Source organism: Phoca vitulina, unplaced genomic scaffold, assembly GCF_004348235.1.
Source record: "Phoca vitulina isolate PV1807 unplaced genomic scaffold, GSC_HSeal_1.0 scaffold25, whole genome shotgun sequence".
NCBI classification, from domain to species: domain Eukaryota; kingdom Metazoa; phylum Chordata; class Mammalia; order Carnivora; family Phocidae; genus Phoca; species Phoca vitulina.
In genome coordinates, this window is record NW_022589728.1 from 4,702,120 (window position 1) to 4,728,416 (window position 26,297).

General features: G+C 35.7%; 1 protein-coding gene across 1 annotated transcript in view; it reads right to left on the reverse strand.

The window, feature by feature from the left end:
• Positions 1-26,297, reverse strand: part of PXDNL (peroxidasin like) — a 453,123-nt gene that overhangs the window by 143,839 nt on the left and 282,987 nt on the right. The window contains exons 5-8 of the mRNA XM_032421891.1: positions 25,583-25,654; positions 19,537-19,608; positions 13,674-13,843; positions 10,763-10,880 (exon numbers count right to left, since the gene is read on the reverse strand). Coding sequence (XP_032277782.1) covers positions 10,763-10,880; positions 13,674-13,843; positions 19,537-19,608; positions 25,583-25,654 — 432 coding nt within the window. The remainder of the gene's footprint in view (positions 1-10,762; positions 10,881-13,673; positions 13,844-19,536; positions 19,609-25,582; positions 25,655-26,297) is intronic.

Genomic DNA, 26,297 nt, shown 5'->3' on the forward strand with positions numbered 1-26,297 from the left:
ATCTATGCCCATAAATTTAAAATATCTTCCACATAAGAAGGCATATAGTGAAAAACTATAAGCAGAATGTAATTATAAGGCTTGTTTGTAATCTATTGTAACTATTGTACTAATATTTGCCACAGTTTCATTTTTTTTTAAATGGCCAAAATTCCCACAATCTAGAACCTCAACAGTAAGAAAAACATGGTTGGTTTAGAAACCTCTTTAGTATTGTGACTATCTTGCTCAACATCTAGTGGCACTCAAAGATCATAAATTAAAAGCCAAAGTCATAGCCTTCCAGTTGTTTGCAATCTTTTCCTCTTATACTCATAGGTAAAACCTCTATTCCAACAAATATGATCTACCCTCTTTCCTAAATCCAATCATAATTGATTTCCATCCTGTGCCTTTACTTATTCGTTCTCCAATTAGAATGCTTTCCCTCCTCTTTGAATTCAATCATTTATTAAAAAATTATTTGATTATTATTTCTAGGTACTGTAATCACTTTACTCTCCTCCTGAGAAACCTAAAGAATCTCCAAACATCAATAAATGGTTGATTTCTAATTTTATTAAATTATGTTAAAAGAAAAGGGGTCTTTATGAAGTTGGTTCTTTACTATGAGTTGAGACTTTTGTTTCTTTATATGTGATCAATTTTGATAAACATTCCATAGTTACTTGAAAACATAGCATAGTGTAGCTTTTTATGTAGTGGATATATGTGTTAGATATAAAACCAGCCTTCCTATGTTGTTCCTATTAATTTTTGTTCTTATTCTTTCTAAGAGAAGAGTACTGCAATTTCTCCCTATAATTGACTTTCTGCCGATTAATCCTGGTAATCCTCTTAATTTTGTTTTATTTTCAGACAGCTACTTTGTTAGGTATACAAAGGTTTGTGAATCTTATCTCCCAGTGAATTGTTGCTTTTATCACTTATGATCTAATGATATGCAATTATAACTTTTTCAAATTTATTTTGGTTGATATTAATCTGGATATATATAGCACCTTTATTTTATTTAGACAACTTTGCTGTTATGTGTTTACCCATCTAGCTTCCACCTCCCCATATCATAATGTTTTAAATAAACATAAATAGCACATAGCTGAATTTTTTAATTCAATCTTACATCTTTCAAAAGGCTACTTAATTCTGTGCATTCATTGTTTTTATTAATGTATTTAAGCTTATTTCTGATGAGATATTCTGTTCATTTTCTCTGTCTTTTGCCATTCCTTTACTTTAATTCTATCTCTCCTCTCCTTTTGTTGATTGGTCCATTTTTCTTTAATCACTCTTTCGCTTCTCTTAGTATGAAAATTGTATTCTCTTCCTTATCTTAGTATTTTATCATAATTTTTAACAGGCCTCTTGACTTCTCAAAATCCAGTCAATATCATTGTACAATTCAAAAATGAGGCATGAAAAATTATTTATTTATGTCCTCTCTCCTTACAATATTTTTGTAAGTATCATCTAATATTTTACTTCTCTCTTACTTTAAACTTGGTCAATACTTTAACAATCTCAGTTTACTCATATTTATCAACATGTTTAAAAATACTTTGTTTTCACCTTTACTTCTTGCATATCATATCTTCCTTATTTGTAATACTTTTCACAAATATCCCCAAGTAAGCCTCAACTCCTTGAAAATGTCTTTATTTTACTTGTCAGATAATTTAGCTGAATATAAAACTGAAGGAAACTAGATTTTTTTCCCTTTAACAAACTAAATATATATAATTACCTTCTGGTGTTTAAAGTTAACTGTCAGTGTAATTGTTATGCATTGTGGGTAATCTGAAAATTATCTTAGATTGAAAGATTTTATCTCTTTCCATTTTCTTTTTTTAAATTTTATTATGTTATGTTAATCACCATGCATTACATCATTAGTATTTGATGTAGTGTACCATGATTCATTCTTTGCGTATAACACCCAGTGCTACATTCAATACCTGCCCTCTTGAAAATCTATCACCAGGCTAACCCATCCCCCCCCCTCCCCTCTAGAACCCTCAGTTTGTTTCTCAGAGTCCATCGTCTCTCATGGTTCATCTCCCCCTCCGATTCCCCCCCTTCATTTTTCCTTTCCTACTAGCTTTTTTTTTTAACATATAATGTATTATATGTTTCAGAGGTACAGGTCTGTGATTCAACAGTCTTACATAATTCACAGAGCTCACCATACCACATACCCTCCCCCATATCTATCACCCAGCCACCCCATCCCTCCCACCCCCCCCACACTCCAGCAACCCTCAGTTTGTTTCCTGAGATTAAAAATTCCTCATATCAGTGAGATCATATGATATTTGTCTTCCTCTGATTGACTTATTTCGCTTAGCATAATACCCTCTAGTTCCAGCCACATCATTGCAAATGGCAAGATTTCTTTTTTTTTTTTTTTTGATGGCTGCATAATATTACATTGTATATATATACCACTTCTTCTTTATCCATTCATCTGTTGATGGACATCTTGGCTCTTTCCATAGTTTGGCTATTGTGGACATTGCTGCTATAAACATCAGGGTGCACATACCCCTTTGGATCCCTACATTTGTATCTTTGGGGTAAATACCCAGTAGTGCAATTGCTGCATTGTATGGTAGCTCTATTTTCAACTTTTTGAGGAACCTCCATACTGTTTTCCAGAGTCCTACACCAGCTTGATTTCCCACCAACAGTGTAGGAGGGTTCCCCTTTCTCCACATCCCCACCAACATCTGTCATTTCCTGACTTGTTAATTTTAGTCATTCTGACTGGTGTGATGTGGTCTCTCACTGAGGTTTTGATTTGGATTTCCCTGATACTGAGCGATGTTGAGCACTTTTTCATGTGTCCATTGGCCATTTGGATGTCTTTTTTGGAAAAATGTCTGTTCTTGTCTTCTGCCCATTTCTTGATTGAATTATTCGTTCTTTGGGTGTTGAGTTTGAGAAGTTCTTTATAGCCCTTTATCTGATATGTCGTTTGCAAATATCTTCTCCCATTCTGTGGGCTGTCTTTTGGTTTTGTTGATGTTTACTTTGCTGTGTAAAAGTTTTTTATCTTGATGAAGTCCCAATAGCTCATTTTTGCCCTTGCTTCCCTTGCCTTTGGTGATGTTTCTAGGAAGAAGTTGCTATGGCTGAGGTTGAAGAGGTTGCTGCCTGTGTTCTCCTTTAGGATTTTGATGGACTCCTGTCTCACATTGAGGTCTTTCAACTATTTTGAGTCTATTTTTGTGTGTGGTGTAAGGAAAAAGTCAAGTTTCATTCTTCTGCAAGTGGCTGTCCAATTTTCCCAACACCATTTGTTGAAGAGACTGTCTTTTTGCCATTGGACATTCTTTCCTGCTTTGTCAAAGATTAGTTGACCACAAAGTTGAGGTTCCATTTCTGGGCTCTCGATTCTGTTCCATTGATCTATGTGTCTGTTTTTGTGCCAGTACTATACTGTCTTGATGATGACAGCTTTGTAATAGAGCTTGAAGTCTGGAATTGTGATGCCACCAGCTTTAAACATTCCTCTGGCTATTCAGGGTCTTATCTGGTTCCATACAAATTTTAGGATTATTTGTTCCATTTCTTTGAAAAAAGTTGGTGTTATTTGATAAGGATTGCATTAAATGTGTAGATTGCTCTAGGTAGCATTGACATCTTCACAATATTTGTTCTTCCAATCCATGAGCATGGAATGTTTTTCCATTTTTTTGTGTCTTCCTCAATTTCTTTCATGAGTATTTTATAGTTTCCTGAGTACAGATTCTTTGCCTCTTTGGTTAGATTTATTCCTAGGTATCATATGGTTTTGGGTGCAATTGTAAATGAGATTGACTCCTTAATTTCTCTTTCTTCTGTCTTGTTGTTGGTGTATAGAAATGCCAATGATTTCTGTGCATTTTCTGCCACTTTACTGAATTCCTGTATGGGTTCTAGCAGTTCTGGGGTGAAGTCTTTTGGGTTTTCCACATAAAGTATCATATCATCTGCAAAGAGTGAGAGTTTGACTTCTTTTTTGCCAATTCAGATGCCTTTTATTTCTTTTTGTTGTCTGATTGCTGTGGCTAGGACTTCTAGTACTATGTTGAATAGCAGTGGTGATAGTGGACATCCCTGCCGTGTTCCTGACCTTAGGGGGAAAGCTCTCAGTTTTTCCCCATTGAGAATGATATTCGCTGTGGGTTTTTCATAGATGGCTTTTATGATATTGAGGTATGTACCCTCTATCCCTACACTCTGAAGAGTTTTGATCAAGAAAGAATGCTGTACTTTGTCAAATGCTTTTTCTGCATCTATTGAGAGGATCATATGATTCTTGTTCTTTCTTTTATTAATGTATTGTATCACATTGATTGATTTGTGGATGTTGAACCAACTTTGCAGCCCAGGAATAAATCCCACTTGGTCGTGGTGAATACTCCTTTTAATGTACTGTTGGATCCTATTGGCTAGTATTTTGGTGAGAATTTTTGCATCCATATTCATCAGGGATATTTGTCTGTAATTCTCCTTTTTGGTGGGGTCTTTGTCTGGTTTTGGGATCGAGGTAATGCTGGCCTCTTAAAACAAGTTTGGAAGTTTTCCTTCCATTTCAATTTTTGGAACAGTTTTAGAAGAATAAGTATTAATTATTCTTTAAATGTTTGGTAGAATTCCCCTGGGAAGTCATCTGGCCCTGGGCTCTTTGTTGGGAGATTTTTGATTCCTGCTTCAATGTCCTTAGTGGTTATAGGTCTGTTCAGGTTTTCTGTTTCTTCCTAGTTCAGTTTTGGGTGTTGATACATCTCTAGGAAGGCATCCATTTCTTCCAGATTATCTAATTTGCTGGCATATAGTTGCTCATATGTTCTTATAATTGTTTGTATTTCTTTGTAGTTGGTTGTGCTCTCTCCTCTTTCATTCATGATTTTATTTATTTTGATCGTTTCTCTTTTCTTTTTGGGTAAGTCTGGCCAGGGGTTTATCAATCTTGTTGATTCTTTCAAAGAACCAGCTCCTAGTTTCATTGATCTGTTCTACTGTTCTTTTGGTTTCTATTTTGTTGATTTCTGCTCTGATCTTTATTATTTCTCTTCTCCTCCTGGGTTTAGGCTTTATTTGCTGTTCTTTCTCTAGCTCCTTTAGGTGTAGGGTTAGGTTGTGTATTTGAGATGTTTCTTGTTTCTTGAGAAAGGCTTGTATTGCTATATACTTTCCTCTTAGGACTGCCTTTGCTGCATCCCAAAGATTTTGAACAGTTACATTTTCACTGTCTTTTGTCTCCATGAATTTTTAAAATTCTTCTTTAACTTCCTGGTTGACCTATTCATTCTTTAGTAGGATGCTCTTTAGCCTCCATGTATTTGAGTTCTTTCTGACTTTTCTCTTGTGATTGAGTTCTAGTTTCAAAGCATTGCAGTACAAAAATATGCAGGGAATGATTCCAATCTTTTGGCACCTGTTGGGACCTGATTTGTGACCTAGGATGTAATCTATTCTGGAGAATGTTCCATGGGCACTAGAGAAGAATGTGTATTCTGTTGCTTTGGAATGGAATGTTCTGAATATATCTGTGAAGTCCATTTGGTCCAGTGTGTCATTTAATGTCATTATTTCCTTGTTAATCTTTTGCTTAGATGATCTGTCCATTTCAGTGAGGGAGGTGTTAAAATCCCCTATTATTATTATATTGTTGTCAATGTGTTTCTTGATTTTGTTATTAATTGGCTTATATAAGTGGCTGTTCCTATCTTAGGGGCATAGATATTTACAATTGTTAGGTCTTCTTGTTGGATAGACCCTTTAAGTAGGATACAGTGTCCTTCCTTATCTCTTATTATAGTCTTTGGTTTAAAATCTAATTTGTCTGATATTAGGATTGCCACCCCAACTCTCTTTGGGTGTCCATTAGCATGATAAATGGTTTTCCAACTGCTCACTTTCAATCTGGAGGTGTCTTTGGGTCTAAAATGAGTCTCTTGCAGACAGCATATCAATGGGTCTTGTTTTTTTATCCAATCTGATAGCCTGTGTCTTTTGATTGGGGCACTTAGCCCATTTACATTCAGGGTAACTATTGAAAGATATGAATTTAGTGCCATTGTATTGCCTGTAAGGTGACTGTTACTGTATGTTGTCTGTGTTCCTTTCTGGTCTATGTTATTTTTAGGCTCTCTCTTTGCTTGGAGGACCCCTTTCAATATTTCTTGTAGGGCTGGTTTCGTGTTTGCAAATTCTTTACTTTTTGTTTGTCCTGGAAGCTTTTGATCTCTCCTTCTATTTTCAATGACAGCCCAGCTGGATATAGTATTCTTGGCTGCATATTTTTTTTCATTTAGTACTCTTAATATTTCATGCCAGTCCTTTCTGGCCTGCCAGGTCTCTGTGGCTAAGTCTGTTGCCAATCTAATGTTTCTACCATTGTAGGTTACAGACCTCTTGTCCCAAGCTGCTTTCATGATTTTCTCTTTGTCTCTGAGACTCATAAGTTTTACTATTAGATGTCGGGGTGTTGACCTATTTTTATTGATTTTGAGGGGGCTTCTCTGTGCCTTCTGGATTTTGATGCCTGTTTCCTTCCTCAAATTAGGGAAGTTCTCTGCTATAATTTGCTCCAATATACCTTCTGCCCCCCTCTCTCTCTTCTTCTTCTGGGATCCCAATTATTCTAATATCGTTTCTTCTTATGGTATCACTTATCTCTAGAAATCTGCCCTCGTGATCCAGTAGTTGTTCATCTCTCTTTTTCTCAGCTTCTTTATTCTCCACCGTTTGGTCTTCTATATCACTAATTCTTTCTTCTGCCTCATTTATCCTAGCAGTTAGAGCCTCCATTTTTGATTGCACCTCATTAATAGCCTTTTTGATTTTGATTTGGTTAGATTTTAGTTCTTTTATTTCTCCAGAAAGGGTTTCTATAGTATCATCCCTGCTTTTTTCAAGCCCAGTTAGTATCTTTATAACTGTCATTCTGAACTCTAGTTCCAAAATCGTACTAATGTCCATATTGATTAGGTCCCTGGCAGTTGGTACTGCCTCTTGTTCTTTTTTTTGAGGTGACTTTTTCCATCTTGTCCTTTTGTCCAGAGGAGAATAGATGAATGAGAGAACAAAATACTAACAGGGTAACAACGACCCCAGAAACTAAACAAATCAAAAGAGATCTGAAACCGGGGAAAAATAAAGGGAAAGAAAGGGAAAAAAAGAAAAAGATTAAAAAAGAAGAATATGATCAAATATGATCAGGCTGGTGCATAGATCAGTGCCACACACTAGATTTTGGGTGTGTTTTGGTCTGTTAAAAGAAAGTGCCTCCCAAAATTTTAAAGAAAGAAAAACTTATATATGTACAAAAATAAGGGTAAACATGATGAAGGGATGGAATATGACTATAAGGATGAAAATTATAAAAGATTTTATAAAAGGAATTGATAAGATAAGAAGTTGTTTGAAAAAAGAAGAGAAATTAAAAAAAAAAAAGGGAGGGAATATGATCAGGCAGGGACTAGAACAAAGCCCTACACTAGAGATTCAGGATATATTTTGATCTGTTAGAAGAAACTGTATCCCAAAATTTTAAAGAGAGAACAACTTATATATATATATATATAAGCAACTTATATATATATAAATATATATAGCAAAAATAAGGTTAACTACTATGAAGGGATAGAATAAGACTCTAAAAATGAAAAATAAAAAAGATTTTTAAAAAAGAGATTGATAAGATGTTGGTTGAGAAAGGGAAAAAGAAAAATTCAAAAAAAATAGAAAAAGAAAAAAAAGAAAATTAAAAAATTTAACTTTGAAAGACTAAAGAATCAGGGGGAAAAAAGCCATGAACTCTATGTGCTGTATTCCCCTACTGCTGGAGTTCTGCCATTATCATTGATTAGTAAACTTGGTCTTGATTGGCTGTTCTTGCTGATCTTGTGGGGGAGGGGCCTGTTGCAGTGGTTCTCAAATGTCTTTGCATGAGGCAAAATTGCCCTGCCCTTGCCGGGGGCTGGGCTAAATGCTGCTTGTGTTTGCTCTTGGTAGCTTTTGTTCCCTGCAAGCTTTCCGTACAGCTTTGGAGGATGAGAGTGAAAATGGCTGCCTCCCAATCTCCACCCCAGAGGAGCCGAGAACTTGGGGCCCTACTCCTCAGCAAGCCCCCAGAGAAAAGCAGTCAATCACTCCTGTCTCCCCTGTTTCTGGCCACACTCCGTGCTCACCTGGCCTGTGACCAAGCGTTTTTATCTCTGGCACTCGACCCTGTTTGGAGTCTCCAAACCCTGCAGATCCCTACGGTGCACTCCCGTGCTGCTCCTCCCAGGGGAGGAAGGGGAGTCTCCCCGGATCTGCCGCTTGTTGTGTCCCTCCCCAAAGAGCAGTGGCCTGACTGTGCCGCAGATCACGGTTTATGGCAACCCAGGTCTGAGGCCCCACTCCTCGTCTCTGGAGCTGGCTTCCCTGCTCCAATACCTGGGAGCTGTGCTGCACTCAGTTACCCCTGGTCTTTCTGTGACCCTCATTGTCCTGAGACCACACTGTCCCAGCGAGGGTTCCACCCCCCACTTAGCCACTGGAGTGTCGTCCCTCAGCAGAGCAGACTTCTAAATATTCCAATTTTGTGTTCCACTCTCTATCACTTGCCAGTAGCCGACTGACAGAGGCTCCCTCCCCCTGCAGTCTATCTTCCCAAATATCGCCTCAGATTCACTTCTCCGCACGTCCTACCTTCCAAAAAGTGGAGGCTTTTCTGTTCAGAGAGTTGCTGCTAATCTTTTCTTCAATTTCCTGTTGAGTTTGTAGGTGTTCAGAATGGTTTGATAATTATCTAGCTGAATTCGTGGGACCAGATGACATTTAGGTCTCCTACTCCTCTGCCATCTTGCTCCTCTTCCATCTCTTTCAATTTTCTGATCATAATGCACCAGATACAGATTTCTTTTTTAAGTCCTTGTTGGGAATCAGTACCTTTCTTAATCTGAAATCTCATGATTTTTTTCATTTCTGGAAAATTTCTCATTGTTACTTCTCTAAACATTGACTCCAGCTCATTATTTTAACTTCTCTTTCTGGAATTCTTTATTGGATATGTCCTGGACCTTTGGATTATAGTTTCCATGTTTCTTAACCATCTTGATAGCTAATATACTCCAACAGACATACCCTCTAATTCTCTAATTCCACCTTTGCTTGTGTCTAACCAGTTCTTAACTCACTGTTCTATGGACCCTAATGTCAGGATAGAGGTTATCTCCAGGGGAGGAAAACAGGAGAATGTTAAGGAAGGAACACCTAGGTTGCTTCTAATGAATTGGCAGTATTTTTTTTCTTAGCTTGGTTTATGTTAAAGAGATGTTTATTTCAAATTACCTGTTGTAATATAGGGTATATTTCATCACTTTCAGTATATATATTATCTTTTTATTAAAAAATACTTTATGACCAATAATCAGCAAGACTTGTTAATGTTACACATTTCTTGGTATAAATTCTTCCCTTTCATTTCTATTCTTTTTCTATATGAAATGGCTAATATTATAACAGAAACTTCTGCCTATGCTTCACCTTTCCTTCATTTTATTCCTTCTTTTTCAATTTCTTTGTTTCTTTTGAAATGCATCTTAGTTTCCTTAGTCACCATATTTAAAACCCGTATGTCATACATTCCATCAAGCAATATGATTTTTTATTTGTCCCTTTCTGAATACTAGTCAGTACCTTTATAACCTTGAACACATAATGACTTAATTTAAACTTTAAGAAGGCAGAGCAAGCAGTTGGAAGACATTATAAGCAGCAATTTCTACTTCTCAAGTACCATTGAACTATCTCCAGATGGAAATAAATTGATGTCTTCTATCAGTTGAAGTCTTTCTCCTGGGCCAGATTCCAGATTTAATAGTGTTCATAATTGCCTTCTTTCCAAGCTATTTTTAACCTATACTTATTAGTTTTTTGCTAGAATTAAAAACACATTTTACAAACATGTCTGGGTTTCTTACTACAATTACAAATACAAATTATATACAAAAAAGACACAAACTATATCAGAATATTTTACAAAGAAAAGCATTAAAATTTAGAGTTGATCATACACATGACAGAAAACAAACAATGAAATTTTGTGGAGGCATGGAAGAGACACATGCGAACCATGCTGTTTACCAATAATGTAATTAATGATAATATAATTGTCCAAGTACTATCATTGAATTGTATCAAGTATATAATTCATTTCCCACTCCTCTTTTAAACTTTTATTTTAACTTTTTATAAGTTTGTTATTACTATTCAACTTTACATTCACAGCCTTTTAGACTAGTAGATACCATGTTTTATCAAATAGTGCAATAAAAATAAAATAAATGACTAGTATTTTAAGTAATCTTGCATATCTTTTATTGCCAATTCACTTATATAATGTTATACTGATTTACTATGTGAAATTTACAACATCAAATGTAAAATACCAGGTTGAAACTAAAATAATTAAGGTGAGGTTATATTTAATTATGTTCAGATTTTAAAACATACTAGTTTGTTATTATCCCAATATTTCCTTCTAGAAATAATACAAAATTCCTTTACTCAATTTCACAGTCTTTGATGTCTGGAAATATACAATTTTAAGAAGTCTTCCAGATATTTGGGCAAGTCAAAAGATGAAAGTTAAAAGACATTTTTATGAAATATCCAGAAATACTGACAATTTTGGAAAATTCATCTCTAGATAAACTTGAAGCAAGATAAATGAATTAATGAAATTTGAAAGAGAATACAACACATGCCCATGCTCAGTATTTACTTGTTATGTATCCAAATAATCTTTGGTTTGGGGTTTCCTTCAGCCCGGCAAGTAAAGTAGACAGTATTCCCTGATGTTACTTCCACATCTTGGGGCTCAAAAGTAATTCGAGGACTCTCTGTAACAGAAGAATTATTGGTATACTTTTAAAGATACAAAATTACAGTACTCTAAGATATTATTGACAAAGGACTACAGATAATTTTAATCCCTCTACATTAAAGTTTTACAAATTGTATTGCTTCTACCCAGTAACATACCAGTTTCAATGTTAGACATATATTTAACAAAACTTTAGAAGTTTGATACACTGCATAAAGGAATCTCCAATGAAGTAAATTAAATAAATTTCCCTGTGCCTTTTACAGCCATATTTCTGGAAGGAGTTTGATTTTATGGGTCAATATTTCAAGCCAAGTACTTCAGTTGAGCTTGCAATTTTGTAGGCATTCTTCTAGACAATTAGCCATCTAACTACCCACTTTATAAAATTTATAAGAATTTGTATGTCTAGACCTCAAACCTGGTTGAGCAAAATTACTTATTAATATAAATGAATGTTTCCATTCTCAAATAATAATTAGTGGTAAAACATGGAAACATTTAAATTATTTTAATAAAGAAGTGGAGTGATTGATATTTAATGAACCAGATAATATTATTGAATTTAAATTATAGAGAACAATGTAAAAAAGGGAATTTTGCCTTTCTACAGCAAACTTTTTTTTTTTTTTTTTAAAAATCTTTTTTTTTTTTTTTTTTTAAAGATTTTATTTATTTACTTGAGAGAGAGAGAATGAGAGACAGAGAGCATGAGAGGTAGGAGGGTCAGAAGGAGAAGCAGACTCCCTGCCGAGCAGGGAGCCCGATGCGGGACTTGATCTTGGGACTCCGGGATCATGACCTGAGCCGAAGGCAGTCGCTTAACCAACTGAGCCACCCAGGCGCCCTCTACAGCAAACTTAACATAATTTTTTAAACCTTTCTAAATGATAAAACTCTTTCTTTAATAAGTGCATCATTTGAGACTTTCGATAATTAATAAATAACCAGATCTAACATGTCTGGAGAATGTTGCATAGATCTCTCTTAATCTTAACCACTTCATCAAAAGTCCATATGACCAACATCTTGGCCTTACCCTTTTTAGAAAAATTGTTTGATTCATTTACATTTTTACTTTAAAAAATAATTCAACATTACAGTGTGTCAGGCACAGTGCTAAGACAGTGACAAAACAGTGATCAAAACAAAGTCTCTGTACTCATGGGCTTATAGTTTCATTGAAGCAACTGAAAGTAAACAAACACAAAAATGTATAATAAAATGTTGTAATAAGTGCTAAGAAAAGTAAATGGTTATTTGATAGATTATAAAAAGGGACCTGACTCAGTGTGTGTGTGGTAGGGAAAAGGTGGGTAGAGAGCAAAATTAAATAAAGCCTTTCCAAGTAATTAATATTTAAGAAGAGGGCTCTTAAAAGAAGAGAGGCAAGAAGAATACTGTAGGCAGAGTAAATAGCATATAGCCAGTCCTTGAGTTGGAAAAAATCTTAAGAACTTCTAGGAACTGAAAGAACATCATGATGGCTAAACATCACTGGGCAGAGGCAGGGGCAGAATGAATCAAGTTTACAGAGTAGCCAAGGGCTACAACATATAGAAAGTGTGACCTTGTTAAGGATTTGGTGTTTCATTTGAAGGCATGGAAAGCTATAAAAGAGAGCAAAAGAATTATATAATCAGATCTGTGTTTTAAAAGATCTCCCTAAATATAATAGATTGGAGAGGGAAGAAAATGAAAGCTGGGGCAGCAGTTAAGATGTTCTGTATTCCCAGCAAACTTGACTATGACATAAACTCCAAGTTGATAGTAAAGATGGAAGGTATGGACAAATTTGAGATTTATTTGGAAATAAAGACCAAGTCACTTTGCTTCTCCATCTGGATGGAATTAAATTATATTAATATAATTTTCAAATGACCTGCTTAGAGAAATTCAAATATTGGCCTCCAATGAATAGGGCATTAGAAAGCAAATTTCTGTTGTAAGCTATCACCTGAGTAAATTTTCAAGGAGCCCAATTATCACACACATGCACACGTATGTAAGTATATTCATTTATTCATATTTAAAGCTATATATAAAAATAGATTAGATAGATACACAGGTAGATATTCCTTTATATTAAAAACTTGAAGTGAGCATCAAATAATTTCTTTTTTTTAATATTTTATTTATTTATTTGACAGAGAGAGAGAGAGCAAAAGCAGGGGGAGCAGCAGAGAGAGAGGGAAAAGCAGGCTCCCCACTAAGCAGGGAACTCTACATGGGGCTCAATTCCAGGACCCTGGGATCATGACCTGAGCGGAAGGCACTGACTGAGCCACCTAGGCGCCCCGAAAACCAAAAAGTTCCTAAGAAGCTATACTTGGATCTTCAAATAAAGCCTGAGAGAATTATTGAAGTTGTTAGAATATGAACTATGCTTACCAAATCCAAAGTTTGCATTACTATTATGAATATTAATAATTATTTGATCTAAAGTTGAAAAACCTCAATTATTGATTATTAACACTTAAGTAATACTGGTTTAAGTGGAAACTTTAATGCTGGTCACAGTGTCCTATGACCTTGTTGAAAATAGTTATCTTTATATTTCTCCTTTGAAATTTGAAAGTTGGATTAAATGATCCTCAAGGACTGTCCCAGCTCTGTTTATAATGATAAAAACTTCCTTAAATCAAAATGCAGAAGCTGAAAAGGAAATTGACCATACTTTTAACTAAATAACTTGATAACATTTTCTGATATTATGTTCTTCCAAATGCAACATCATATAACAAACTTTTATAGAAAGGGGGCAAACAAAAGACATTTCCATTTTACACGCACAGAGAAAATTGCATACCACAGTTGAATTCCTCTACTGTTAACGAAGCGATGGAGCGTCCCTGGAGCCTTCTGGGATATTCACATGTAGCAGCAGCCTGAGTTTGGCCATTTCGGGCATAGCCTTGTATAAGTTCCCCCAGCCACATTAAATCACAGTCACAAACTAGAGCATTGGAATCCAGACGCCTAGGCATGCAGGCAAGAATTACAACTGTTGAAAGTGACTATTAATTTCTTTGAATCTTCTGAATTAAAATATTTAACTTCCTGTAATTTACCTTTTCAGTCATATTTTTTACTCTAGAATTTCTAGCTACCAATTAACAGATTAAAACACATGCTTACCTGTTTGCATTTCTTGAACAGAAATAGATATATTTTCATATTAAATATTTTTGGAAAGCACTTTGAGACTCAAAAAGTGGTTTACTTAACATACATTTTACTTAACATGCAGTATACTATTTGATTTAAATAAATAACTGTAAGATAAAATGAAAACTTCCTTGTTTTAGAGAAGACTAAGAATTAAAATTATACATACTGAAATGTTATAGTTCTTTTACATGTTAAGAACAGAGAATTTATATTTGGTGGTGTTGCTTTTCTAAACTTTTTCATAGATGTTACTTAAAAGAGTAGATGCTTTCTTACCCAAAGGAGGCCTATAAATGTGCTGTGTATAGTTTGTGCGGCTGCCCTAGATGACTTGCTCTTTTCTCTTGTAAACCACCTTGACATCCAATATGGATAGGCATGTGCTTCTTTGTGTTTTCAATTTTCCCTAAAGGTTAGGGACAGGGACTTCTAAAATTTTCTTTTTTGTGTGTACTAAGAGGCCTGGCTATCACTGAAAATCACACCATTTTACAAAGGTCCACATCTGGAAGTGTCTCTTAGAGACTGTGATGGGCAGGTCTGTCATATTTTTTTGTGATATTTCCTAATCTAGGCCCACAAGTTCTTCACTTTTGCTAAGTGTTACTATATTTTCCTAATCCTTTCCAGCACTTTTTTTTCCTCATGAAATAAAATTGATAGATAACCAAAGTGATTTATGGTGTATACCTCCATTCTTGCCAAAAGATGTATAGCAAAAGGGCACAGATATGATAAATTATCTCTTTCATCTATCCCAAGGGTTAAAGGGCAGCATTAGCTAAATGAAATCCAGAAGTCTGTCTATAGCAGTAATCACGTCACATTCTGCACAAGGGAGTTCCAGAGATGAAATGATAATATGGATATATTTATGATAGCGACAAGGGTTACATTGTTCAAATTTTATTGTAATAAGTAATGCCGAATGTGATTTTTAAGCAGAATTTTAAAATGTCATAATTTTTTAATAATTGTATGAAATGTTCTTAAAAATCATTTGGGAAACAAAGGAATTTAAAGAATCAATAGGCATATAAAATTAAAAATCCTAGCTCTTTTAACTTAGGAGTCTATATTAACATCAAGTTACTAGAACAGTTTTTTCTAAAAGTAAAAAAAAAATCATGTTATTCTCTAGATTTGGATTATAATAATTCCAGAAAACTGTAAATTTTTAAATAAATTTAAGAAAGATTTATTGTCTGATAATTTTGTGAAGGATATTGTAGATGCTTAGTTCATAAGATTAAGTTATATTGTACTTAAATTGTATTACTCTAAAAAGAGTAGCTATATTTAGCAGCATTAAATTGTTAATTATTAAGGGGAAAAAAATCTCACACTCATTAAAAAGTTGCTGAATGGTATGGATTTTATTTGCTTAATGCTTCTATCAAGACTTCACATGAAACTGAGAAAAAAAAAAAGCCATAACTGAAATGGAGAACACTTTCAGCCATGTCTGGAGTGATGTAAAAGACGTAACAGTTGACTAACACTTGTTCAGCAAAGTATTAGGTTCAGTGTCCTTGGCTATTCCATATCACTGTCTGATTTACTCTATCTGCTGCTTTGCCTAAAAGCAGATATATTTCAACATTAAATTTCATTCTGATTCATGTTTCTGAGTTTAATTCATGTTTTGAGTTTAATGTCTGGTAATTTTATCAAAAACAGTTTTTTGTTGTTAAATATTAAGGTGTAAATTCTTGCTTTAGTATCACCATGAGATTTCCAAGCTGAACAAAAGCCAGGACATCAACATAACTCCTTGGGAACATCATAGTCATGGGACCCTAATAGTCTGGAATTTTCCATTTCCCTGACATCATCATTGCTTATATATCAACCCTCCATTAATCAGTGATCAATATTTTCCCATATGTATCCTCATGCTTGTGTGTTTTAGCAACACTTGAGCATAACATTTAATTTCTTTTTTTTATGACCATTGACTTAATTAAAAAATTCATCTATAGCAGGGATACAAAACATGAATAAAACAACTATGGAATTTTTTTTCACTTGCCACTTAAAAACCTCCTTTATATTTGAAAAAAAATATATAGTACTAGAACTGTATTTTTGTACAAAAGTCCATTTGGGGAGCCCATAAATAGAGTGTTTCCAAGTTCATACTGGGAAAGCATTCTTTGAAACATTGCCTATAATTTAAAGCCATAAATTTTGAAAAATAAAAAGCTATCAAGTAAATCAATAATAAAGGAGGGTTGTCTTAATCTGTATTAGACCATACTTATTAGTAGTACCCTATGCTTAAAATCATTGCCATTTTACTGTTCTCTATTTTGAAAGTTCTCTTAAATCAAATGTCACACCAAGTGTGCTAAATAAAAGACAACAGCCTTTTGATAGTATTCAGTCAAGAATCACAACACCCAAATAATTACTCACTTGGGCCTGTTCACTGCTCAATGGGCAATTTGAAAGGGAAAGAAAAACATGGAGTAAATTCAAATTCAAATCTTTCTATTTGAAAATAGAGTAATATATCACTTGTACTTGCATAATCCCTTTCACTTACAGACCCAAGAGCACTGTTAAAAAGCATTTCATTAATTTTTTCAGTACTCTTGGAAGGAATGTGGTTGTCATGAGTTAGAAATGATATGGTACAGGTGGGGAAACCGCTATCAGGTGTCACACACAGCTCCTGGGGTGATAGGGCAAATGTGATTCAAACAGGTTTCTCGGACTCCCAGGTGCTAGCGGTGAAGCGACATTCCCCCAGCTGTTGAGAGACTTCAATGTAGAAGATAGAATTTATTGGATGGTACGTGTAGTTTATTTACTAGCCCTCAGTCACTTTCCTTTATTCTGATTTTCATGTGTAAATTACAGCTTGGACAAGCATGGGTTTGAGGATTTGGAATAACTAGGTACCAGTGCTTGCCATCTCAGACTGACCAAGATCTCATGAACCCTGGAAGAGTTTGCTCAAATCATCTGTATGTCAGTTTACCATGACCAGAAGTGATCAGTGTACCATCTATGAAAACAGACATTTCATCAACATAACATACCAACAACATTCTTATATTTGGCTTAAAACGTTTGAAATATATATAACACATGCATATAAGATACATACTGGCACATCACTGTACGTAGGTCTCCCTCTGCTTCTTTATTAGTGTTTATTTCTCTGTGTGTGTTCCAGCAATAGAGTGAATGCTGTTTCATTAAATTTAAGAAGTTAGAACAAAAAAGCTGCTACTAAAATTTAACAAGAAAGAATAATAGAAAGGGATTAAAAAAACAAACAAGAGATTGAGCATTTCAAGACTTTCTGAGAGTCTTAGAAGTCAAGAATGATACCCAGATGGAAATGTATGTAGAAAAGAAACATTTAATGGGAATTATAATTGCAAATATACAAAGACAGTGACTCTAACCACAAGTGATAAATCCAACAAAAGAGAAAGACGGCAAGTAAAAAAAATTCTTCCCGCTACCAAAAATAAAGCATCCTATCACCTGGTAACAAAATGCCTTGGCATTTTTCATTTTCCAGATATGACTTAAAAACAAGAATGTTAAAACAATAATGAGGTAACACTACACATGTGTTGGAATGGCCAAACCCAGGACACTGACGACACTAAATGCTGGTGAGGGTGTGGAGCAACCGAGCTGTCATTCACGGCTGGCGGGACTAAAAAATGGTACAGCCACTTCAAAAGACAGTCTGGCAATTTCTTATAAAACTAAACATACTTTACGCGTGCCATCCAGCATCATGTTCTTTTGTATTTATCCAAAGGAAGTGCAACTTTTGTCCCCTCAAAAACCTACACATGGATGTTTATAGCAGCTTTATTTATAATTGCCAAAATGTGGAAGCCAACAAATGTCCTTCAGTAGTGAATGGATAAAGAAACTGGTACATCTAGACAACGGAGTATTATTCAACTCTAAAAAGAAATTAGCTAGTAATTTCCATGAAAAGACATGGAAGAATCTTAAATGCCTATGACTAAACGAAAGAAGCTAATCTGAAAAGGCTGCATACTGTATGATTCCAACTATATGACATTCGAGAGAAGACAAAACTATGGAGACAGTAAAATGTTTTGTGCCAGAGTTTAGGGGGAGGAGAGGATGCATAGGTGGAACACAGAGGACTTTTAAGCCAGAGAAAATATTCCGTTATGACATTATAGTGATGATATATGTTATCATACATTCATCAAAACTCATACAAGGTACAATACCAAGAGTGAACTCTGGGAAGCAGGACATTGGACTTGAGTGATTATGGGGTATAAATTTTAACAAAGGTACCACTCCAGTGGAGGATGATCATGGGGGAGGCTGTGTAGGAAAAGAGGGTATGTGGGAAGTCTCAGTACTTTCTGCGAACCTAAAACTGCTCTAAAAGATAAAGTCTTTTATAACAACGAACAAGAATCGATGCGCATACTACTCCAAATGGCTATGGTGCAACCAGTTCTGAGAAGTAAGGAAATTTTGACAGAAAAAGAGAATCATCAAGCAGTTGTAGGTCTGAGCACAAAGAGCACAGGCGGAGGAGAAAAGACGGTAAGGCAGCACCTGCTGTGAGAACTGCAATGAAAGTAGAAAATGACTTGACAAGATGGACTGGGGCTGGATGAATGGTCCTCCTGATTATTCATGACCCTTGAAACACAATGATTCCAAGTGTTATTTCCACACAAATTTATTTCCCCCCATGTTCTGATATCTACTTAATCTTAACATTCCCTCGCCCATGGACCTGGACCTGGGCACATCACACCAGAAAGACACCAGCAACAACGTGACCTCCAACACAGCTGAGAGATGCACACCTTTGTAATGTTTCCCCTCCGTGCCCTCCAACTAGCTCTGGGAAGCAGGACATTGGACTTTTATCTGATAACTGGGACTTACGGACGGAAAAAACAACAACCCTGAATCCATCAACAGTGCAGAAGTATACCCAGAGATCGGGATGAAGAGACAGATCAGGGTAAAGGCGAGTTATTCACACAGGCAGAGAGAAAAGCGAGGCAGCTGGAGGCTCAAACAGGATTGGGAGGTTCGCTCTGAATTGTTTAGTGTGGGAAGAAATGAAGTCTACCAGTAACCATATGTGCAACGAGGGAAAACTTCTGAAGCCTGGCCGGAGGAGTTAGACTTTCTTCAGAACTTCTCACATCTCTTTTTAAATAAAAGTTAAAGGAAAAGGAAGTCTTGGGAGTCTTTAGATTTGACCAGCAAGGAAATTACTGAGAACCGAGGAAAATTCTATCTTCAGTATTCCTTTTGAATGTCACTTCTAAGAGAATACATGAAAGCTCAGTAGACTGCGTCCTCTATCGCTCTACGGTTAACGAAACCATTTTCTCCCTTACACGTTAGAATTGCAATGATCTTCCACGGCCAAAGGAGACAAAGGCAAATCATTGCTTGGGATTTATTTATTTGGGGGAAAATCATAAGGTTTTTGTGTCTGTGTGCTTGCTTTCACTTACAGTCTCTTTAATGAATCCAGATGAGAAAAGCTCCCAGCCGGGATTTTAGATAATTTGTTGTTATGCAAAAACCTGAAAAACAAAAGCTAACTTTGAATCACAACACAGTAATGATGCTTTGGGAGACTTTAAAAAAAAATTGGAATTGTGAATCCAAATACATTTTTTAAAAAAGTATTTCAGTGTGAGAGAGGGCAAATACAAAACAGAGTGTCATTTATGGAAGCACGGTCTTAAAATTTACATGCATGTGTATTCTCATCCATGGTTTTTTTTTAATTTTTGGTTTTATTTAGTTAGAGATTACAAATGCTAAGAATAAAAATCACAGAAATAAGTCTAAACACATAGGAAATCAAGGTAGAGAATGTATTCATTAAAAAGAATGGCACAATAATTTATGACTGCAGCAGCCTGCAAGAGAACCATGAATAACTGGATCCTGCGGATGGCAACCCTTTGTCTATTTTCACTTACTGGCCAGCAACAGTTTTGCTAAAAGACAGTTCCATTTGGTGCTGCTGTGGTCCCTGGCTCAGCCAACCATTTGCCTGTTCCCTTTCAAGTCCATGCGCACGTCCCCCACTCCAGGCAGATCACGGAGAAGCACATCCCCAGGCTCTGTTGCTCATGGAGGAGGCCCAGACCACAGTATCTCTACCCCTCCTTCCACCCGGTCGGTCCTGCACTGGTTTGGGTTCCCTGAGCGCTGCCCTGGCCATACCACTTCTTCCCACTGTGACGAGAGAAACTATGACTAGCAAATAACTAGCTAGGGCTCATCTGCTCACTAGCACCGCTGAACGCATATTCAACAAAGAGCACATGTATGAAGAGAGGACATAACAGTAGTCTGCGACACAGAGGAAAGCTCCATGCCATTTATTTCTAGAGACTGTGGTTTTGAGCCTAATTATGAGCATAAATAACCAAATAATGTGTAGAAAATGTTAACAATTAGCTACATCCAGCCTCCCTCTGAGTCCTAATTCATGACCAGTGCCCCATCTCAAAATTAAATAAGATTATCTGACCATGTTTTCCTAGCAATGTATGGTTTTAGCTTAATTTTAACTATTTTATTATCCACTAGGGATTAAGGTAATGGGGTGTCAGCAGGAGTCAAAATATTTTTATGGCTTTGGAATTTGATGCACATCTGAGTAGATATAATTTTTCCTGGTCCTTACTATTTTAGTTCCTTATACCCATTATCCCCAGCTCCACCCAATTCACCAAACTCAGAAGCAATGACTAGAGAAGAAACAGTGAACAGTTAGGTTAAGATGGGTGTACAGACAGAAGTCACACAGTAATTCTCATTCCCCACAAGTCCTAACCCATATCCATATCTCAGGAGATATTGGAATAGAATTTAATAATGAAGAAGTAGCTTGTAGTACATTGCAGCTGAACCTCGGGGAAAGCCACATAATTTGGATAACTTATTCATGTGTTTTTTTGCTGGACTACAAGCTTATTTCATTATTTTACAACTAGTAGAGTCCAGGGTGATAACAGTAAAAATGCTGCTGATCATCTCTTAACATATTTAAAAGGCTGGAAATTACACCAATAACCGGAGATTGAAAGATGTTATCTATTTTCCAAGCCAAGTAGACCAGAATTGTTTAACAGGCAAAATAAATCAAGAAAAAAGCATAACATTGTCATCACCACAGATTTTGAAGCAAGGTATGTAAATCTTGAAAAATCATTGGCAAAAATTTTCTTTCATTTTGTACAGTGACAAAATGTCCAAATTAATGTTATTTCAATATTAGTTTATATCATACATATTATTGGGGTTCCCAAATCAGATACTATTGCTACTTGTTATTTCTATAACTATTTGTTTTCAAGTAGATTAATCTCTCTAAACCTCAATTCTTCTGTCCATAAAATGAACTTATTATTATAATAGTTATTATTTATCTTCTAGATTACTATATCAGTGACAACATTAAAACAGTAGTAGTATTTCTGTGGTCCTCTTCAGGAGGGGTGCAAAAATGCGTGCCTATGCTTCCTTTTTTCTCTTTCTTCTTTCCAAGTTTTGTGAAGTTAATCTTCAAAATGCTTCTGCTATTTGTTGAATTCTGCTTGTAGAAGTATCACTTTGATTGCTTTACTCCCAACAAGACCTAAAAAGCACCTCTTCCTGTATTGGAAAGTTCATATAATAATTATTTGCTGCTAATGTTTTCTGTCAAAGATATTTGGTTAAAAAGAAAATTAGCAGTATCCATTGCACCGAAATTGATACAAAGACTGATCTCTTTCTTGTGACAGAAATATACAAGTTATCAAAGAAACCAGGCATGCATGAGTTTTTTCAACATTAATGTTCTGAGGAGAGAAAAGCGTATCTTCTGCCTGAAATTTAGGTTAGCATTTCAAGATATATACACTGGAAATCCAAGAGACTTCTAAGAAGAAGAGAAAACCTCATATTCAGATCCTATACTTTGAGAAAGCTTCTTGAAAGAACCTTCGTGTAGTGAGGTGCATGCCCGATAAAGAAGACATTTCCAGGCTGGTTGACTCGATGCCAGTCCCTGCTGCTCCATGGGATGTTGTTTCAAGCTGGTATTCTCCCCAAACCAATAAAACTAAATGTATTCTTAGTCACCATGAATGTTCTTTATGGCTACAGAATACCAAAGTTTTCTTCCTCTTGATATATTTTTCCCTTTTTTTTTTTTTAAGATTTTTAAAAATTTATTTGAGAAAGAAAGAGCACAAGCAGGGGGAGGGATAGAGAGAGAGGGAGAAGTAGGCTTCCTGCTGAGCAGGGAGCCGGACGTGGGGCTCGATCCCAGGACGCTGGGATCATGACCTGAGCCGAAGGCAGACGCTTAACGACTGAGCCACCCAGGTGCCCTATTTTTCCCATTTTTTAAAGAGAGATTCATTAAAGATTCTAAAAGAAAAACCATGCAATATACAAACTATAGCTTGCTGAGTTCAGTCAGCATATAAAAAATAAATACAGGGATCCAGCTTTATAAAGCATGTCCATAGTCTCACCACTTTGCAGTTTGCAAGTGGCACTGGGGAGAAATGGCATAGTTATCAGGTTCTTTGATACCAACCACAAATTATTAGTCAAAAAGTCAGAATTTTGTATACTTTAACAGGCATTACTGCAATTTTCTGCCTATGCATCAAGCTTTAAATTTTCAGCTTGAACATTTTAACCCAGGTGGTTTCACCAAAAGTGTATAGATTCTTTTGCTTGGTGATGCAATAATAAATAGTTTATGATTGATTGTTTAGCAATAAGGCTTATTGACTGGAAAAAAATCTAAGTTTGGTAAAGGGCCAGGATTTTCAAATTCTTCTCTTCATAGGAAAGATGAAGATGCAAGTCTTCACTGGCTTGTATTGGCATCATGCATCCAGTGAAAAGAACATTCCACACAAGTGGTAGGGGTTGACATTTATGAATACAATACATGAGGGCTTTTATCAAAGCCTATAAGTAAAGAACTATTCTAGATACTGTTGCTGCTTTGCTGAATGCACATCACTTGAGGATGTGCGGTTCCAAAGTCATGCTGAATTTGTATAGATTGAGAAATACCTTAATTAAAATAATTTAATTTTAATATTTAAAATATTATTTCAACAAACATACTTCAAAGTTAGAGAGAGAAGAATTCTTACTCAAAATAGTGAATGAGGCATGCAAATTTGCCTCATTCTCTTTCAGAAGTCAACTGAAATAGCCCAGATGGTCAATACAATAAATAAACCCATAACAATCAAGAGGACAGAATGCATAAGGTCATCAACAAATAAGAGATTTCAGTGAACTCTGGAAACATACAAAATGTATGGAAGAGGGTTGGAAGATGAAACAGAAAAAGCAGAAGCCCAGAGAATATATGAAGCAGGAACAATCTGATTGTTTGGGACCCAAGACACCAAACGGAGTAGAGGGACAGGATGGGAAATGGGGTTTACTGAACATATGGATGGAGAAATGTAATTAATTTGTAGCTGCTGCTAAATGCTAAGAGGAAAAAAAATTACATATATATATTTCTTATTATTTTTACAGGTTTTTCTCTAAAGAAATTTTAAAAATTGACAAAGAAAAGTAACAGATTTTGTGCAGAGCAGCAACTGAAGAGGAAACCTTTCCTTTCACATTCTAGTATTTTCTTGGAGAAATCTGCCATTTTCCCACCCAACTGTCCAAACTAAAATTCCCTCTAATGGGAAAATTTTGGAAGAAAACAGACATACCTACAAGGGAACAGGAGCCACTTAGACCTCCAACCCAATATTTTCAAGGATAAATACCAAGGATCACAAGGCACAGGAGCTTAATCAGGACCATGGCAAAGAAAGAACAAGACAAAACAAAGAAAAACCAACTCCAGAAGAAGCAGGAGAATTCAAAGAACTAAAAAAAGAGAAACATAACAAAAACACGTTGTGATTAATATATTCAGAAATCTTTCAAGAAATATGTATATATAGTTTTTATTTACATAATAGGGAGGAAATGAGAAGTTAAAGCCTTTTTTCTTGGTCAGTTTCCTACTTCTTCATGGATCCTAAGATAACAGCCTCCTCCAAAAGATAGGAGATGCCATCACTGCCATTGGGGCTCTCCTTTGGGGAGCAGGAATCTCCCCTTCCCAGTTTTCAATGGAGGAAAGCAATGCTTATTCATCAGCAAAACTTTCCCCAACATTAAAGTCAGTGGCTTAAGTTCTTTGAACTTATTAGTCATCGTAATGTTAAGTCTTGAATTTGCCAAAGGTGGAACTCACTGCTCAAGGCTGGTGGAGCAGGAAATGGGTATAGTTCCCTCCTCCATTACATGCCTTCAGCAAAGCAAGCACACAAATCTAAACAATGCAATTTTATTCATTACAATGCCCATACTTCTATATGCAGATAAGTTTGGAGTGATGGTATGGGAAAGTGGTTGATTAGCTCTTTATATCTTTTAATTTTACTGGTCTATTTCGTGTATCAATATGAAAGGGCATCATTTTCAAAACCTACAGACTCCTAATTACAATTTCTTTTCAGATATATTTTAATTCAAACTGATTCCTGATTAAGTTTAGAATGATGTATCATTATGCACTTTCTTTCTCTTCATAAAAAAAATCTGTATCTTCTGCTAAAATCACAGTTAATTTGTTAATATAAGGTAATCGAGGAAATGAAGGGATAAAGTATTTTCATCTGATAAAAGACAACACAAAAGGAGGCTGTCCAAGTGTCCTTCTGGTTTGTCATTCTTATTTAATGAGCTTATTAAATATAATATTCATCTAGAAAAGTACACACATCATGCTATAAGCATAATGACTTTCCTGAAAGTGAATGCAGCTGGGAAAACAGAAAAAGACAAAACTGCCAGGACTGCAGAAGCTCCCTCCTGCTGTTCCCTATCACCTCCTTCTCTCCAAAGGTAACCACTGTCTAACTTCTAGCTATTACACATGTTATTACTGTTTCTGAATTCAAAAAACAAAATCAAACTATGCAATTTTCAATGTTTGGATTTTTTTTGCTCAAAATGTTTCTGAGATTCGTATGTGCTGTATGGTCTTCTGTTGTATGAACATGCAGCAACTTATTTCTCTTCTTTTGTTGTTGGATGCTTGAGTAGCTCTACGGTGGAGCTGTTAGAAGTGATTATGCCATAAACACCCTAGAACACGCTCTGGTGCACATGCATACATGTGCACGTCTGCTGTGTCTATAACTAGAAGTGGAACTGATGGATAGGTCATAGGGGATGTGTATAGTTAATTGTGGTAGATTCTGCCATAAGTTTGCAAAGTAGTTTTACCTCCTTGAAATGCTCATTGCTTTTGTCAGATTTTTAATTGGGTTACTCGTCTTTTCTCCATTGATTTCAAACTATAGAGTGGCTTACAATAACTCTAACTTATAGTACAAAGGTGCAGACTTTGCTTCTTAGGCTTACACCTGATCTCCAGGGCAGTCAATACATTGTATAAACAGAAGAAGTAAAGCAGAAGCAAAGGAAGTCGAGAGAGTCAACACTTACAGTCGCTCTAATTTCAGAAGGTCTCCAAATGTCTCTGGCTGTAGTGTTTCTATTTGGTTGAAATGAATATACCTGGAAGGCACAAAATGAGCTGGTTATTTCTTGTGCTGGTGAGTAAAATAAAACGTTTGAGGAATTAACAATAGCTTCAGCTGAAATTCAGCTCTGAAGTATTTCAAGTTCCCTCTGTTCTTTATAGTCCTGGGTCTAAAACCTGATGTTCCAACAGGGAACCAACATGAAGCACATCCAGAAGCAGTAACTCAATATCACCTCTTCTCTTAGGTAGTGCTCTTGAGTAGAAAGATACTACATGGTTGGTGAAGTTACTCTTCAACTCATTAAAATTTTTTTGAAGATTTTATTTATTTATTTATTTATTTATTTATTTATTTATTTAAGAGAGAGCATGTGAGAGAGAGAGAAAGAGAGAGAGAGAGAGCACAAGCAGGGGGAAGGGAAGAGGGAGAAGCAGACTCCCCACTGAGCAGGGAGCCCAACTCGGGGCTCGATCCCAGGACCCTGAGATCATGACCTGAGCTTAAGGCAGACACTTAACCAACTGAGCCATCCAGACACCCCTACTTATTAACATTTTTTAAAATGAAGCTAGAATAATAAGACTGGAATCATAATAAGACACATTACAAGTGACCACATGCTTATTACATTTTAAGATAGAGGGAATGTTCCTGTCTAGAGAAGAGAAAAAAAT